The 17,959-nt window shown below is 40.1% G+C and overlaps 2 protein-coding genes across 3 annotated transcripts; both read left to right on the top strand.

The window, feature by feature from the left end:
• The first annotated feature begins 4,701 nt into the window (after positions 1–4,701).
• On the top strand, positions 4,702–10,440 carry LOC145443436 (uncharacterized). The gene is made up of 6 exons (XM_080321404.1): positions 4,702–5,566; positions 6,707–7,804; positions 8,319–8,481; positions 8,657–8,714; positions 9,622–9,784; positions 10,299–10,440. Exons 2-5 carry the CDS (start codon positions 7,683–7,685, stop codon positions 9,780–9,782), a joined length of 504 nt encoding a protein of 167 aa, XP_080177530.1. The 5' UTR covers positions 4,702–5,566; positions 6,707–7,682; the 3' UTR covers positions 9,783–9,784; positions 10,299–10,440.
• A 4,546-nt stretch (positions 10,441–14,986) lies between these two features.
• LOC145443443 (uncharacterized) lies at positions 14,987–17,148 on the top strand. 2 transcript variants are annotated; one of them, XM_080321414.1, is made up of 2 exons: positions 14,987–16,875; positions 16,961–17,148. In XM_080321414.1, the coding sequence occupies exons 1-2, from the start codon at positions 16,409–16,411 to the stop codon at positions 16,977–16,979; spliced, it is 486 nt and encodes a 161-aa protein (XP_080177540.1). In that variant the 5' UTR covers positions 14,987–16,408; the 3' UTR covers positions 16,980–17,148. The 2 variants fall into 2 exon arrangements, with proteins under 2 accessions (XP_080177540.1, XP_080177548.1); XM_080321422.1 differs by lacking the exon at positions 16,961–17,148 and having other exon boundaries at positions 14,987–16,694; positions 16,758–16,954.
• The last annotated feature ends 811 nt before the right edge of the window (positions 17,149–17,959 follow it).

The raw sequence follows: 17,959 nt of genomic DNA, 5'->3' as shown, positions 1-17,959 counted from the left end.
ATAATATTATGCTATGGCGTCATAATGAGTGATACTCGATTACTCGACTCGACTCGAAGCATTTTACGTGATTCAGAATCGAATCACTCAGGTACTCGATTTTGCCCAGCCCTAGTCATAAGTGGAAGGCAGGCGCTCGCGGCATGCCTTGAGAGTAGAAACCTTCCGGTACTACTGCAACGTGCATTTCTGGAAAGGAAACACCACTGGCCATCCGGATACTAATCCCTTATGTAGGAATGTAGGAGTTTTCGTGACAGTTTCCTGGGGCGCTGGGTACGGTAATTGACTTCGCAAAATAGCAGAACGATTATCTTGTCATCCACCAAACCCTTTTAACGATGACGCAATTCCTTACTCTGAAGGCATATAAGCATTTGTACGTTAACTTCTTCATCAGTATGTACTTAGGTTGGAGTTAGATAATAACCTAATCGTCTATCTTTGTAGTTATGCTCAGATGAAAGCTTGGAGAAACTGAGGTTGACTTATTCACATTCATATGTGTGTATGACTGTATGTTCCTGTACTCGTCTTTATGTACGAATGTATACCATTGGTATTATGCGTATTGTCCTATCATTACAATTAGACGTAGAATAAGGACTTGGAATGGATCAGTCTGGTCTACATATACCCTACATAGCTACGCGACCGAGATTACTATGTGTTGAAAACTACTTACCTGTTGGAAAATTATTTTGTTTTGCGTATATATATGAGCAAAGATTTGAGGTCAGCTACATCAAATAAAAACATAGAGTGATCAGAATCGCTTCAATATCTAAGTGAGTATCGTAACTCGAGCAAGGAATCCTGTATCAGATGTATGGGCACTATAGGCAGTCTGCACTATTGTGAAATTATCGATTGAACTTTCAAGGCTATTCTTACATCTACGCTTTCAGCTTTCGGAATCAACAAGGTGTGTGTGCATTAGAGCCGTACACGCGATGAAGTATTTTGTATATGTCTTAATTAATGGTGATAACAGTAAGTGCTATGTTTCCTTCATAATTGGGGAAGCGGTCTTGCGAGTATAATAGTGTTGGGGGGCCTAATTGTTCTGTAATTTAGGACTTTATCATAGTGTGTTATCGCCATTCACCACGACCAGAGTTTCTATGTGAGCCTGCTATAGGATTTGGAACCGTCCCACTATAGTATTTGAATCTAACAAATATACAATTTGAGCATTTCATTGTGCATTATGATTGGAACAAGCTTTAAATTGGTAAACTAACTCGCAAATGGGTCGGCAGTTCATCGTATTGGGTTAATTTGTCTGCAAAATCTATTGACCTTGAGTCATGGCTTCTATTTTGGAAATTTATGTTGATTTGACTAAGAAATTGACTTGAGTCACCTCCCTAAAGAGGAGTAAACTGATTTGGGTTGAAACAAGGGTATGGATTGAATGTCGTAACACGGGCAACGAACAAGATTTGAACTTAACTGTGGAAACAGTGACTAAATTGTAACTTCAATTGTTACGTCATAAATTCATACATGGGCATTACTTTCAATTTTTCTCGGGACGCTCAGAATGGCGTCATGGCTGGGTTTAGATCAAGACTTTGAAATATTTTGGCGAAATCAAGGTTCTCGGTTGCAAGCAAGTCGCTTCAACAAGCCTAAATTTCAGAATTGGGAAATATGTGTATATCAAGGTCTTTAATCCGATTTCTATCCAAGTAACGATGTGGCTATTAAAACTAGATCGTATAATTAAGGAAGGTGGCATCATGTGTCGTGTACTTAGAAATCCAAATGTAATAACGGTATAATAAATAATGGTGCATACGCATGTTTTGATTTGCAGCTAATTTACGGCCTAGGTTTGAATTTGATTCGACGCATATTGAGAGCATCCCTATACTCCCTAAACCAGGGGTGGCCAACTTTTCTCTATGTATGGCCATATTCTGTTTATTAATATAGCCTACTGCCGTATTCCAGTGTTCGGTTGTGAAGTAACTGGACGCCAGATATCCCATGTTAAAAGATCCGTGCCCGATGAAGTAAGGACTAATGTGTTTGTTCGTATCGGCTTGGGCGCGCCGAGAGAAGTCATGTCATGAGTAAATACTGCGATTTATCGAATCCATATATGAATTTCGTCGTTGATATTTGTAGTTGCAGATATTGCTATATAGTATTTGTCCTTTCCCGACCCCTATGGTGTGATTCATCATTGTTATCAATGAGCGTAAGTCTTCGAAAATTGGTGTCTAATATTAATGATGATGTATCTTTGGGTGGGACAATTGTTATTGATTTAAAAAAAAAAACGGAAGATTTTGCACTAAATAAATGCACAATTTTTGCATTCATGAACATTAGGAGTTTAATTTTGACAAAATTTTGCATTCAAGTATTTTAATTAGGCATTGTTCACATAAGGTTGGTCTCTGCATTTTGGGTTGGAACTAGCTGTCCTTACGAAATACCTTGGCAACAATAGAGACTAAACGTTCCACAGTAGCAGTTGGGTTCTAGAAGCAATGAGGTTCAGTGTATACTGTGGAAGCGCTGATAACACACCCGTTGCTTGATACCAACAATGTTGTCTACATCGTATTTTAAAGACCGCAACCTAATAACACTTTTGCTGAGATGTCGCGAAACACCGATGTACTATGAGAAACAATGTCCGTCAAGCCGTCAAATTTCAGATTCAGAATTACGTTATGGGCGTAAGTTTGGGAAAACATAAGACACCAAAATAGGCTACAGGCTGTGGTCTAAAAAAGCGAGAGAATAGGGTCACAGCCGCTGCAATCTCTACGTAAGAAACGAAATGTTGTTTGCAAAGCAAATTTGAATTACGTACAGAATTTTGACAATTTTTTTAACCAACGATATAATTTTTGAATTTCTCATGTATATCAAAGAATGGTCGCCCTAATATTGGTCATTTCGTTGCATGCTTTGATTTCTTGGCCTCACATCGGGATTGTCGAAATGTTGGACTCGCCTAGGCGTGCCATAAACGACGCTCTTTCGAGAGACGTACCCAATTCCAAGTTGGTATTTTTTACGGATCATCTGATTTTCTTCTGCGGCTCGCATTTGTGCTGTGGGGATCAGATTACACGGCACTGCGGTATTTGAATCGCAAAATCAATTCGCATTAAATCGTGCGTGACGCGAGTGGAATTGCGCTAGATCTAGCCAAAGTGGATTCTGTATCAGCTGCATAAACTTTTATGAACAACAAGCTCGACACCAGATTTACGGCGTCAGCTAGAGGTAATTATCCAGCCTTTGCACAATTTCAATAAGTTCGCTACCAAATAGATGTAGACCCTCCATAAAAGCAAAGTATTGGTGGCGCACGATCAAACCAAAACATACGTCTTCATTACCCACGAGCTAGTAACCTCTGTTCCGATCAATATATTGCCTAAAATAGTGAGCGGATACGATACGTTTGAAAAGCGCTATAGTCCGTAACATATGTGCAAGGCGCTTAAAACAGTGATAAGTGATCTGAAATTGGTTAAAATACGCGGTTCAAAGACAACCCGTTATTCAGTATTGCTAAATTCTGCTCATGCTTATTACAATGATGTTTGAGTGATCTGGCTTGCGATGTGTAACTCTTTTTCATGGAATGTCTATTATCCACACTCCACAGTGTTTTGTGCTCGCTTGTAGCAAGTTTCGTGCATGGCTGGAATCGAATTAATAATGCGCGTTTACGCACTCGTAAGCGTAACGTGTGTTTGTAGAACGGTATCTCATGAATGTGCAATTGTGCATATGATTTTGGTACTGCGTCATATCGACTTGTCTTTACAATTTCTAATGCTTCAGGCTCTACTCTATATATGTTAGGGCTTCACTCAATTTAGCAATTTTGCGCATGCGTGATTATTGACACTACCGATTTCCCAACATTTAAATCTGTGCTCGTTCCCTGTTGAGGATAACCAGGTACTCAGTCTGTATACTGATCAGCTAACATAGTGCAACGAATCATTGTGGTTGATAACGCTTTTGTAAACCCGACTCGGCATGCTCAGAACCACCTACACCAGGGGTCGGGAACCTTTTTTGTCCGAAGAGCCATATTGGCGTTATTTTTTCCATTTTAACTCCAAAAGAGCCATACATGTCAATCAGCAGTTACATCACAATTGAAAATTCCTTGCGTCATGGTAGCACTAATTTGAACTCACTACGTGGGATTCGTCGTGTGCGCCACGTTTTACCATGAAAACTAGAACTAATCATGCTGGTTGCCTTATTTGAGCACCCGAAACTTGAGTTGCGGGTAAGTAGAATCGTCGTGATGGTCCTTTTAAATGCGAGAACCCATGATCACATGCGTAGGTGGAGCCAACCATGGTCACTACCATTATGTAGGCCTACCGACTCTAAGCTGTGATACATCAGTGACTTGGGGTCAGGGGAGGAAAGTGAGGCAGTGCCTCACCTGTCGTCAGGATGAGTGAACGAAAATTGTAAAACCATCAATTACTATTAGTATTGTCTATTGATGTTCATGAATGACTAGATTTCGAACATTTTACTCCAAAATTCACACAATTTGCATATTTATTGTTCGAAAATAAAGCGCGAAACGAGAGGAAAGACACAGACGGGCAATCCTCACCATTGATAACGTAAATTGTAAATATTGTAAATGGTAAAAATCTTAGAATTTAGTATAACTGATATTGATCCACTGATTCCGAAAATCTAAATAATGATCGACTTCTCAATTCTCAAAGTATTCGGCGGTAACATATAACGTTGCACTACACGCCTACATTTTATCGCCGGTACTACAGAGCTACTTGCCAATCAAGAACGTGGATAGATATGACGTTGCTTGTAAATCGAGTTTGTAATTGTGAATGTCACGCCCACAGCAGTTCATTTCGCGCTGTAGATCAGGGATACAATGTGGATTTGAAAACTACGCTGTCATATTGCCGTCGCCATGCCTGCTATTCTCTTTGATCAATCAACTTATCGCGCAATCCTAGATTTCGAGTCGGGTTCATAGAGTTGGCGAGTGATATTGGTCGCCGGCGCGACCGTAACTTGAATTTGAGGATTTTGAAAAGAGGGGGTCCGAGCCCCTAAACCTGAAGACGGCATTGCCTTTACCTCCCAAAGACATGTTTATAATGCCGCGAGAATAATTATTCTGGTCGCGACGAAAATTTACTAACAAATTGCTGCAATATTGATCAATTCAGTAAAAAAACAAATATTTGGCAAAGAGCCATATCTTATGCCCAAAAGAGCCATATATGGCTCGCGAGCCATAGGTTCCCGACCACTGACCTACACTGTTAGAAAAATTAGTAAATTTACACCTATTAATTAGTAAACCAAATACGAATTGCTGTAGTAACATAATTTACTATCGTTTTTAGTAAACCCGTCAATTATTACTATGATACGGATTATTGGCACTGTGTATCAATGCTCCTGAATGACTAAATATTGAACATTTTCAGACCATGAGATTTGCGAACCACGAAATTTGCGTATTTATTCTTCAAAAATAAAGCGTAAAAGGAGATCTGAGGTATACATATAGGCCAGGGTGGGCAAACTTTTGAGCTCGCGGGCCGCATTCAACATTTGAATCCATTCGCGGGCCGCACTATATAAAACTGGGACTATAAACCAAAACGCAATATTGGTATTTGATTATATAGTGAGGACAAGGAGATGCTTATTTGAAACAAACCAAGCATTGCTATGATGATATCGTACATGCGCCAGAAACAGTGGCGAGATTTCATAGGCTGGTCGACCACAATAACCAAATTTGTCAAAACTATCGATTCTTAGAACAGGATTGAAATTAAAATCTGTCAGCAGTGATCTGTTCATAGATTAGCTAATCCACTCTTGTTTCAGCTCCAGGACACACGATGCTGACGGCATCATAAGCATGCTAGCTTCAAACACGATTCTACTGTGTAGATAAAATATTTAATACCCTCATTCTCCGCATAAGACAAGCGCGAATCGTTTTTTATAACCACATCAATGAAAAAATTAAAACTGGAGTGACCAATCTGAAATCACACTCGTGATCCGAATTACGTCAATCTCGTTTAGGATTTCTGTGATTGTTAGCAGTTGAGACCATTCAAACAGCGTGAGTTTCAAAATCGGGCTGTCGTGCCAGACATTAAACATAAAAAATAAAATAAGAAGTCTTTACTTTAGAACAGTGGTTCTCAAACTTTGCAAGACACGCCCCTCATGATGGTGAAAGATATCGCGTCCCATTTATCGTCATATCACAAAACGAAACCAGGATGCTAGCAAACCTTGCGGATAGTTTGATGGCATGAAAGGCCACGACAGTGGATGAGAGATTTTTAAAGATGAAATTTAGACTAAATACAGAGCAACAAACGTGAATTGGAAGTAAATCGCGCAGTGCGCGAAAAATTTTTTCAGTTGATCTCAGCTTTGCGCTTTTCTTCGGATGCTTTCACGCCCGCAAGGTGGGCGTGACCCCATGCAGTTTGAGAACCACTTCCTTAAAAATATCATGGTGAAATATGCTAAAAAGTTTAATCAAGTCCCTGCATTAATTCGATTTTTAGTACGGATTTATCAATATTTTTAATAAGTTTCTTTAGACTCTCGCGGGCCGCACAGAACGGTGTTGCGGGCCGCATGCGGCCCGCGGGCCGTAGTTTGCCCACCCCTGATATCGGCCAAGCCTCACCTGTGATGATACCGTAATTCATCATCAACGGCTCATAATTTATAATAATTTGTATTATGCGAATGCTATAGTCACGACGAATTTGAAAACCCAATTATATCGTCAGAGCATCAGAACTCAGAATCGCGCCAAATCACCAAGGAATGAAATTCAGCATAGTTACGTAACAATCCAAGAATTTGTGTTCACCAGGTCGTGACAAATTACTGATTCACGTGCTAGGATGTAGGTGCTGCGGTCGCGTGTCAGGCGGAATCTCGGATTTATTTAGGAGGAAGCTGTGTTGGTGTCTAACTATAAAGAAATGGCAGTAGATTTGAAATGCCCGGTGGTCATCTGAGGTATGGAACTTTCTTCAACATCAGATATCTTTTGTCACCTGAAAAGCCATATTGGAAGCGGATTATTCGTCAAGTGTCCTTATCTGCACTGTTCCAAGAGGTATGACGTGACATCGTCATTTTCCAGTCATGTTAGCCGATATCATACCGTTTCGGAACAATGTGAACAATGTGATTCAGCCAACTAACCATAATTCTGCAATAATTCTAGTACAAGCCAGAGTTCAATCGCCCAGGATCTGTTGCTTGCTGCCGATGTAATGAGCGACAACGCTCAGGAAGAGAAATTTAGGAATGATAACCCGAGCATTATGTTTGCAATGAGGATGTAGTGCAAAAACCTCATTTCTTCAACTACGGTGCAAGACATCATGGCTGAGCTGCGTAAGCTGTTAGCTTCCCATTGTAACGAGATTGTAAAACAGGTTAAAGCCTCAATCATGGAGCAAGAAAATACTGAACTTACCAGTACATCTCATACTGAGCGCTGACCAGAAATGTCTTATCGAAGAAAGCAGAAAGGCAGTTCCAGACAGAGAGAAAGTGGGAATGCTAATGTAAACTACATACCGTATCCATTCCAAAGAAAGACAATCAATGAACCTGCTGCAGTATCAACAATCTGAGAAATGTGGCCCTTTCTCTTTGAAGTTGAGTTCATGTTTCAACATTATGGTATTCTCACTGGTACAGGAAATTCCAAGCAATTCTTGATTCGCAAGATGGACAATAACTGGCCTCGCATTCAAAAGTAAGCAAGATTTTTTTGTACTCTCATAAATAGGCTACACACTAGGGCTGTTCAAAAAATGAAATTCCTTCAGATTTCACTGGCTACTTGATAAAATTGTTGAGTTGGTTAAAAAAAATGCTTCACCATTTTTGGCTCAATTCTAACCGGTAGAAGCGTGATTCTTGTAGAAAGTTTTGAAATTATCATTAAAAATAAAAATTTCAAAATTTTTCTGTCCACCCCATAAAATTGTTAGGCTGTCAGTAGAGATGATGCATACTAAATTTGGCTCAATTCCAACCACTAGAAGCAAAGTTACTGCAGTAGAAAAATTTCTTATTCCTTGATTTTATAACAAATAATTAAAGAGTTAGTCACCGTATATACTATTTTATTCAAATTCAAATTTTTCTACTGCAATAACTTCGCTCCTATACACACTATACTAACATATTTCAAAGACAATTATATCAACGAGATACCTGTTATCTTTGCTTTCATTTTAAATAAATGCTAATTGTACTCTTCACAGGACATTAAAAAATATGACGACGCAGAAAGTACAGAAAACAGTGTCAAGACTTTCAACTATATCGGAGATAACGAAATCAGAATCATATGCTTCCTCTCTTGGCATCCTCGAGCTGATCTGTGCGTCCTTTGACGAACCAGCCTCTCAATTGTTCAAAAGAATGGTTAGTATTATATTAGCCCCAAAACCGATTTTGTGAATGTTTCCAATGTAGTTCTGTTCTATTGTTGGTAATAACTTTGTTTAATAATGTTGTTGTTGCCTGTCCTCCGGTAAAGATTCTCACTACTCAAAAATGATATTGGAATCATTGCTCACACATGCATATCTGTTTTCAGGACATTGCTCAAGATTTTATGGCAGATGCGCCGAACCACCCTTTCTTGATTACAATCGGTAAGTATTTATGTACATAAAGTATGGGTGACTAACTGACTGTTACTGAATTTATTGCAAGTATAAAGTCATCGTGCGAATCTCATGGACTTAGGTCGGGCATAATGATTTGAGCCTCAAATTGAATTAAATCATTTCATGTTAAAACCAGTTTGTATTGTAAAAATGATTGCCCACTCCTGCTATTGTCAGTAAGTGACATGCACAGAATAGCGGCATAAGTCTCGATTATAAAAATGTCCGGTTTTGTATTGCACAAATCGGTTTGATATGAATGTGAAAATCGTCTGATTTTTGGTTTCTCTGGAAATTTGTTACCTCCGCGGGTGTGCTTGGTGAGCGTGGTGTAGAGATAGGGAGTGCGAGCAAGTTGGTACCACTGATAAGACAGTCATAGGTACTCACTATCTTGTCAATAGTTATGCCGTAGTTGTGAAAATGAAAAACTTCCCATAACTACTTTACAAAATCTGAACACTTGAAAGTCAGTAGTTCTGCCCATCACTGTTTCGTACAAGTGGAAGTAGTCAAATGCCACAACCACTAAAATATAAGTAGCTCAAGTAGGCAACATTGGCAAACCTACTTGAGTATGCCAAAATAATAGATATACTTGATTACTGACCAGCGCCTCTGGTTGTCTGCACAGTCTCTATTTCATAACCTAGCCAATGGCGTTAAATGTGCTGCATACTAACAATGCATTTTTGTGTTAGTCATGGATCCTGAGAAGATAATTAACCTTATATTGATGCCTTGCTCTTCTGAAGTGCCTACTAGCACTACACTCGAGTGGTTGGATTTTTCGCTTCTTCTACTCGTAATCGAGTATAAATTTATGACAGTATAGCCCTACATCTAGTTGAATAGCAGCGCTGACTACTTTACAACTTTTGTTTATTTTCAGGCTCATCGAACTGCAATCTGAAGGAGTTTGTGGTAACTGCCGAAAGATCAATGATATTCACCACGGACTCCTACGTTGCTTTGGCGTATCTGTTCGTCACATTCTATGTTTTCAACCTGGAATACCCGAGCGAACTGACAGCCACGTTGGAGTTTATGTAAAGGTAAGCTGAGTGAGAGTTAGACTATCAAATGTCAACCCGTAATGGCAATGACTTATTATGTTTCTTCGGTCGGCTCAGCTGCTTGCGTTCACTGCTGGGCAGTGCAAAGGCACCTTTATTGGTGATCTCACTGCTGGCAACTAGGGCGCAAAATATTATTGAATCCGGTCCTAATGAAAAGCTAGTGTAACGGTGATTTCTAAAATAGAAATTAAAATGCGGTATGGGCACTAGAATGCCTTGAAATCGCTCTGAAAAATCTGACATCTGCATTATTTTAAACAATCAGAGCTCTGCAACACATTGACAGTAACAATTAACTATTGTGGTGCTCTGCTTGCTTATAACAATCACAATTTAACACGAAAATGTTAACATATGGGGTACTGGTAGCCCATAGTGAATAAGCTACAGAACTTTGTTAATGCAGCAATATAGTTTTGTCTGAAGCAAATTAGCTCTTGTTGATGGCCAGCCCCCAGTTATGTTATAAGATATATTTCATATATTACAGAGTCTTCGCCGAGATTTCCGACGTAGGCGCGAAGTGTTCAAGAAAGAGAAAGACACTTAGAGTTCATCAAAAGGCGATGAAACTCACCAACCTCCTGCGGGAAACGGAATAGAACATGAAAATAAATTCTTTCATGCTGCAACATTTGATTCAATTTCCATGGAGTTGTGCGTATTACCAGGGCGCGAAGTGTTAGAAAACCGCCATGCATATAGCATTAAGTCAATCAATACATTGATTGACACTAGACAGGGCTGTGAATTCAGTGCTAGCTTTACTAGTAATTTACTAGAAAGAGTAAAAATGTTACTAATTTTTAGCATCAAGGTTACAAGAGTGAGTAGAAATGCTGCTTATCCTGAGTCAGAAAATTTACTAAAATTATAGTAAAAAAATTACTAATTTTTAGTATTTAACGTTACCAGGGTAAGTAAAACTGCTGCCTCGCAATTACGAGTAAATTTACCAAAATTTTTCTAACAGTGTACTTATTTGGCTAAGCGCAAGAGTTGTCATGACTCAAGATCTATTATCGCTAAGATGGTGATATATTTTTGAAACCAGTGTGATTCCCTATTATTAGAAATACCCGCCAGCTTGTAACACTATTATGGTGTTCCCTCACTTTGCGTAAGCGATGCTGTATTAGCGCAGGTTAGAAGAAAATAATTGGTCAGTAAACGTGCTAATAGTATTTATGCTGGATTGATCTAGCAAATTGGAGATCCTATACAAAAACACCCCATAATACTAAATACGCCCCGTAGCCAGGATGAACAATAAACCTATATGTTGGTATATGCCTTACTTTTCGTGTTTCAATTCTGTTAATGATACCTATTTGTAGCAACGCGATATGGCGTTAGTTACCAGAAACAACGCCGAACAACCATGCCTAAAGGTTTGAATTTATGTGAGACTTCCCTATTTGAGACGAAATATTCTCTGTGTCAGCACCCGTATGAATTAACCTTTCATATCTATAAATGTGATTGATGGCGCACATATGATATTATTGATTGGCTAATAATGAGTTATGTACTACTCTAATTGTATGCAATGGGTATCGAGCAGTTTGTCATCATGATACTTGTAGTGATCGGCCTATATTGAGTCCGACTGCGCACTAACCTCTTTGTTTGTAGAGATACTATTATTATACTGAATTGAGTGTAATCATAATGCCCTTTATTACCCCCACTCCCAACTGGCGGCAGCGCGCTTTGATTAACAGACGCTGCGCCTAGTCGCCATTTGAGGAATAAATTATTTTGTTTGAGGAAAAACCATGCTCACATTCTCTACTGCCACGACACTAGGGAATCGCATGGCTTCATGGCATCCTCCGATAATTAAAAAAAAGGGGAGTGACTTCGTTGTACATATTTTGTGGCATCCGTCTGAAAATTAAAAGGATATAAAACTGAATGAAAAAAATTTGATGCTTGTATGTAGAATATTGACATTTTAGAGAAGTGCAAAAGATAAGAATTTAACCGAAAATGCAAAATATATATATATATATATATATACATCCCTACAAAAAAAGAGCCGCATTCGGCCAGAAATGTTTTTTTTTATCATACAATTACTGAGGCAAGATCGTCATTTATATCCCATGTTCGAATCCCTTAGTGCAGAGTTTTGCTTAGGCGTTAACTCGGGGAATATATCACCTTGAAGGTGAATGCTGGGTAGATTGCCTTGATTGAGCTGAATTTTTTTTTGTAGATTACTAAAGTTATATATGTGTATTTCAATAATTTTGTATCATGTATTGTAATTGCAAAAAATGATACTAGTTTTAATTGCAAACCTGAATCTAGCTAACTCTAAAAATAAATACTAATATTTTATCAATTGAGAACTGTAATGCATATACCCTAAGTACTACAAATGTACTACTCAATGTATAGCAATGGTGTAATATATGTACACGGAATGCTTGAAATTCGCTTGTATTGTTCTATACCAGTGTACTAACAACAATGCGATACTGATGATATGAGTCAATAATGTAGTTATGTATTTAATAATTACATCGACACGGTCTCTTTAGGATTCCGACAAGGTCGACCTCCCCACCTAAAAGCTAAGAAGATAGCACCATAATAGCTAGATTATGGACAAGGCTATAGTAACTGAAAACAATAGTGGTGGTATATACGAATCACCTATAGCCAGTGTTGGGATGACTCGAGTCATGACTTGACTCGAGTCAGACTCGAGTCAACTTTTTCGTATGACTTGACTTGACTCGAGTCACTTTGGAAAAATGACTTGACTTGACTTGACTCGGAGCTTCAAAAATGTGCATTGACTCGTGACTCGAAGAAAAATTTACGAGTCAATTTCAAGTCATCAAGTAAACGCTGTCGATTAAATCACTGTATCTTGTGTATGTTAAGATTGTTCGAAATACGCCGGTGTCACTTGTGAGAGCAACCAGTCATTCACTGATCCTCGTTACATGGATCCTCCATTGTTACGTCACAACTAAATTGACCGCAAACTCAACGATCATAGCTTACGTCGTCGAAGTAGTAATAGAAGATTAATCTAAATAGCAATGTGTCTCTGTTTCTTAGACGGCCAAATGCTATGTTGCGCAATGCTCACATTCACCAACCCTCTTGTATGATTTAAATCGGACGAATATAGTTTGTGCATTTATATTCTCAGGTATGTGTAGACGGGTAGGTAGATGTGTAGGCTATTGTATCATATCAATTTGTTTCAACTTCTCGAAGCTTCGCATCAGGTCCTATATTCTGGCTGATGACAACTGACAGTTCTATGTGTGCGTTGCGTGAGGGATACGTCTTTTCGCATGCATATTTAACTTGATATTCGTTATTTCATTCAACATAAATGATCAAATAATCTGTCTTTCACACAGCTAGCAAAATATACTGACTTTTGACTTTGAACCATCCCTCGTACTTCAAAAATTCAATTTGACTTGAATTGTGACTTGACTCGTGACTTGACTTGACTTGACTTGACTCGACTTGACTCGAGTCACCTCCAAAAAACCAGTGACTTGACTTGACTCGAGTCACCTTTGAAAATCGATTGACTTGACTTGACTCGAGTCAAAATCTGCAATGACTCGAGATGACTCGTGACTCGAAGGTAGTGACTTGATCCCAACACTGCCTATAGCTACCCATACGAAGCTGCTATGATACGGAATAAGCCGTCGCTGAAGCGACAGATATGTAATCACCCTGTCTTGTTAAATCTGTAACCTTACGCATAGAGACAATTCGATGAAAGAAATGTTGAATAATACTTGGTCAAGAATAATATCACAAGTAGTGCGCCTTATTTGGCCCGATAGCTGTGTTCATTGAGCTAAGACGGCGGCATTCACGACACTGGAGTCGAAACTATATGCGTAAATGCAGAATTTGGGCTATATCCTCCCGCCCCTATATAAGAGTGGATGGGCCCTGAAATCGAAAATCAAATATAAAAGTATATAAGTATTATGCCTAGCAGGGAATGGCTTGCCCTGGTCATAATTTAAAAAAAATCTTAAATACCAGCAAAATTTAATGATTGGAAAAGAGTGGGCAGTTTCGGATGGTTGATGGGAATGAGCTCGCCATAACTTGTGGTATAATTGCTTAGCTGGATAATCTGATTGGCGTCTTTATGTAGTGCGGCGTAGCCATTCAATCACCAGTACGGAACTGAAACTATGGTTTGCGATGCAAATGTGTCGAAAATAGAGTGATGCTTATATGGAATTGTCGTATGCATGCCAGTTTTACGATCATGCTGCCATTAAATGGGGCCACCATTTTTCGTGCATGCGAACTTTTGCAGTAAGTGTTGTCGCATTTTTATATTAGTGTATGTATTTTATATCTATGTGTCATGTGGTGCCCACACGAATTGTATATCAGCTGCGGTGAGCAATTGTTACCCAGGTAGGCAGCATAGATGCCAAATTCAACCACCACCACCACCACCACCGAAGCAGAACATGTAAAGAAGTGTCCAGACATCCACAAAACACTGACCAAGGCATTGAAAGAGTCTGACGTCATTTGGGCTCGAAAGGTGATGTTCGGATGTACCCCTAAAGGCTCTCAAGCATACATTGATAGGATCGCCTGCTTGCCACAGTTGTAAGGTACACAGAAATGAAGCAGCGCGATCAAATGCGCCGGTACAGCTCCATGAAACAGATGAATTAAAGATGAACCGAACCAAAACAGTAATCGAGATATATTGCATTTGAAATCTCGCTACGACAGAGCCACGGACGAAAACCCGTATCCTGATGGAATTCCCTGACCTCGAATAGGCACGAAAGTATTTGAAGAAACGATTCAACAAGAAATCAATGCCTCAACTGCAAATGGTTGTCTACACCTGAAAGACTGGAATACTTATATAAATGAAGTGGTGATCTGCCAATTCGTTGGCTTGGACTCTGAGTGTTGATACTTTTGTGGGCATCTAATGGCATATCACTTGTATATTATGTACGTGGCAGGAAAGGCCTTCACATCTATTGTGAGAACAAACCTTGGAGAATTATTTAGATTTTAGATCGTGCGTGATGATAAATAGGCTAACTTTTGGTTTTATATCAGTATGTGCAATGTGCATAGAGAAGCCCTATTGTTATCTGCGTGACCTAATTGGAGTAGTTGGTTGTATTAAGGTATAGGCTACCGTATAAGGATTATAATAGTCATCTGGGCCTTGAACGGTCATTGCTATAGCTGCTGCAACTACAAAGACTTCAATCAAAGATCGACTGCGCCGAAAAGAGTGGGGGTCACACAAAGACATACATCAAGTGAACTTTTGCATCCGCTGAGGTATATGAACTCAGTGTAGGTTACTTGGAGGCCACAAAGAGCTCAAGCTGCACTATAAATTACTGGAGGTCCCATCGTTTCTTCCGGCGTTAAACGTCATTTCCCGGCAGTTCCAGAGGATGGGGGAGAGTCTGGAGACGAATAATTGTCGATCAGCGCTCTCCTATCTGCAATTGCCAACCGGTACACAACCCCTAACGTTTCCTCGTCTCACCTATGGACTCATAGCGCCAGATTGAGAAGCTCACGGCAGAAGCAAACGGCATCACATCCGACATCTCGTACCAGGACCTTCTACTTGGACGATTAGCCGAATTTCCAATTTTCGGCAGTGTGAGCGCGAGCACTGAGCATCTCAACTACAAAAACACACAGCATACGTTGGAGGCAGCGTCAGGACTGGACGCGGAATCCAGTAGTCCAAAGCAACACATCGCAACCAAGAATATATCATTGAACAGAAAAAAAAGCTCGCCCGAAACGCCACTGTTCAGACGAACGTATTCAAGAGGAGAGACTCAACCTATAGCGCAATGAAAATAACCCCATCCGGCAGTCAAGGGACACGTCAAATCGACGAAAGCCCTGGTACGAAGTATAATTTCCTGGCCGATTCAGGACACATCAAAATTCTAAATACATCATCTCTATTTTATGTACATTCCCTGATATCGCGTATGGCCCGACACCAGATGTGGTCAAAGTGATCAGCATGAGCATTGGTAGTCAAGTAGAAGTATTTATTTCCAGTATAGAATAAATGATTAAATAAAAAGTAAATTTCATTGGAGGTTCCGCTTGCAGCAGTAAATCACAAGTGGTTTCTTTGGAATTTGCAGAATGAATATTCGCAAATGGTCACAGGACACTACAAAAACAGCAACTTTCAAAAATGTATTTGGCCCCTATCTTACTGTGGCTATTTCAGCAAGTTCCTGCTATGACAGTTCCATTTATAAAACTAAAACAACCCGATTCCAAATCTTCTGTCTACTTATGAGTAGCTAAAATGTGCATAGTAAAAGTAGAAGCATTCTAAAAGGATGATCAAGAAGAGGGTAAAGGAAAAAATGCTGACACTATGTCACCCCTACCACCAGTGCATATCTATAATGTGCAACCACCGGGGCTGCCTGCCTGCCGGCTGGCAGGCCTCCCCAATCTTCGCTAGCAACCGGCCGTCAGCGATACCCAGCACCAAATCGTAATCCGCCGCCGCGGCGAAATCCCGCCCGAACAGCTGAAACAAATCGTTTTCCTAGTGACGTGATGACCGGTGAAAACCCCTATCGGAGGAGCGCTGCACCCGGGGGGCAGACGGGATCGCGGGTCCCAGGAAGGTCGGGAAGACAGCCCGACGCTAGAAGAAACAACAACCCGCATTCGCGAAACTCTCAGAACGTGCGAACGGCTCCGGGAATGCCAGCGTCAGACAAGAGGGGACGCGGCCTTTCGCACACTCACGACTCGGGTGTTGGGGTGGACCATTCGCAGTTGACGCCGTCCAGCAGTCAAGAGGCGAGCCAGATTTCGAACACCCAAGACACAAAAACAGGTACACAATTTCTTGCGGATACGGGAAGTGTTCCTAACTTGATAACCCAAGATGCTGTTAAAGCTGCCTACCCACAAAGCTGGACTGAAAGACAGCCTCTCGAAATGAAATCGCGCGGCATAGGAGCATCATCCTGTGTCAACTTTGTCGTCGTCATCAAGCTGGACGACTTGCCAGTACCGTTCGCAACTGGTGAAGGAGTCCCGTTAAACATAATAGGACTGAAATGGATTGAGCAAGTTCAACAGCTCCCTCAGTAGCAACAGAGTTAAAGGACCCCAGTAAAGGACTACAGTAAATTATGAACTATCATTGTCCGTGTATTCGGACACGGCAAAAATCATAGCTGGAAGCAGTACTTGCAACGCTGCTACTGGTGATGGGTTGGTGGAAGCTGCAACGTTACACAGCGTCGAGACTGGAAGCCCACCTGACGCCCCTCGGGACCAAAGATGTCCCTTAGGGTTGTTCAGAATTGACCGACTTTCAAAAAGTCTAGGTTTTCAGTCCGTTTCCCATGCCTTATACCTTAAAAACAAATTCTGGCTACTTTTTTTGTAATTCATCCCCTGCATCCGTGTGCATTTTGCCGTTTTTTCATGCACCAAAAAAATTCTTCGGAATTTGGGGATTCCCCCGTTATGAGTGACTCGACAGCAATCGCATGTGTTCTCATTGACGTGAAGCGGATGTTCTAGCGTTGATGACGCGCTAGGCACGGCAGTGAAATGGGGATCATTGATTACTCAGGTGTTTTGCTGCTTTGTTGTTGAAGAACTGTGTTTACGATTGAGGTGCAGGACTTACCAGGTAGCTTTTTAACTCATGCTGTTATAGTATTGTAGCAGTATTGAATTATTCGATCTAATGGACCTGATACTCTTTCTTGTCTACTGAGATAGAAAACAAAGCTTGTAAATGTCCTTTCCAGTGACTGTGGAAAACAGCCAATCGGTTGCTCTGAATTTTATGTTATTTCCTAAGATAGCAATATACTGGTCGGAGTATTTCCAATTTAGGAATCATTATCTTCCAGAATCAATAACTGGATCTAATCCGACTATTCTTGCTCAAGTTGTGCAGTATGTGTTTGACCTTAGAGAAATGAAATGTTTCAAACTATTCTTTGTTGCTTGACTGAGTTGATGTATATTTATTTTTCTAGGATTAGCTCTAGTGCAAAATATCTAAAAAAAAAAAGAAAATTGCCATCTAGTGATATAGTATCAAAGAAAACTAGAAGATCACGGTCGCAGACACAGCAT

The sequence above is a fragment of the Botryllus schlosseri genome, chromosome 1, assembly GCF_051294905.1.
Source record: "Botryllus schlosseri isolate E-star chromosome 1, Bs_hap1, whole genome shotgun sequence".
Classification (NCBI taxonomy): Eukaryota; Metazoa; Chordata; class Ascidiacea; order Stolidobranchia; family Styelidae; genus Botryllus; species Botryllus schlosseri.
Note: the sequence above shows the minus strand (reverse complement) of the source record. Positions and strands in the feature narration are given on the sequence as shown.

Coding starts and splice junctions, on each gene's coding strand:
- LOC145443436 (XM_080321404.1), top strand. CDS start 7,683: ATGTGGCCCTTTCTCTTTGAAGTTGAGTTCATGTTTCAACATTATGGT. Junction 7,805..8,318: donor AACTGGCCTCGCATTCAAAA/GTAAGCAAGATT, acceptor TACTCTTCACAG/GACATTAAAAAATATGACGA. Junction 8,482..8,656: donor CTCAATTGTTCAAAAGAATG/GTTAGTATTATA, acceptor ATCTGTTTTCAG/GACATTGCTCAAGATTTTAT.
- LOC145443443 (XM_080321414.1), top strand. CDS start 16,409: ATGACCGGTGAAAACCCCTATCGGAGGAGCGCTGCACCCGGGGGGCAG.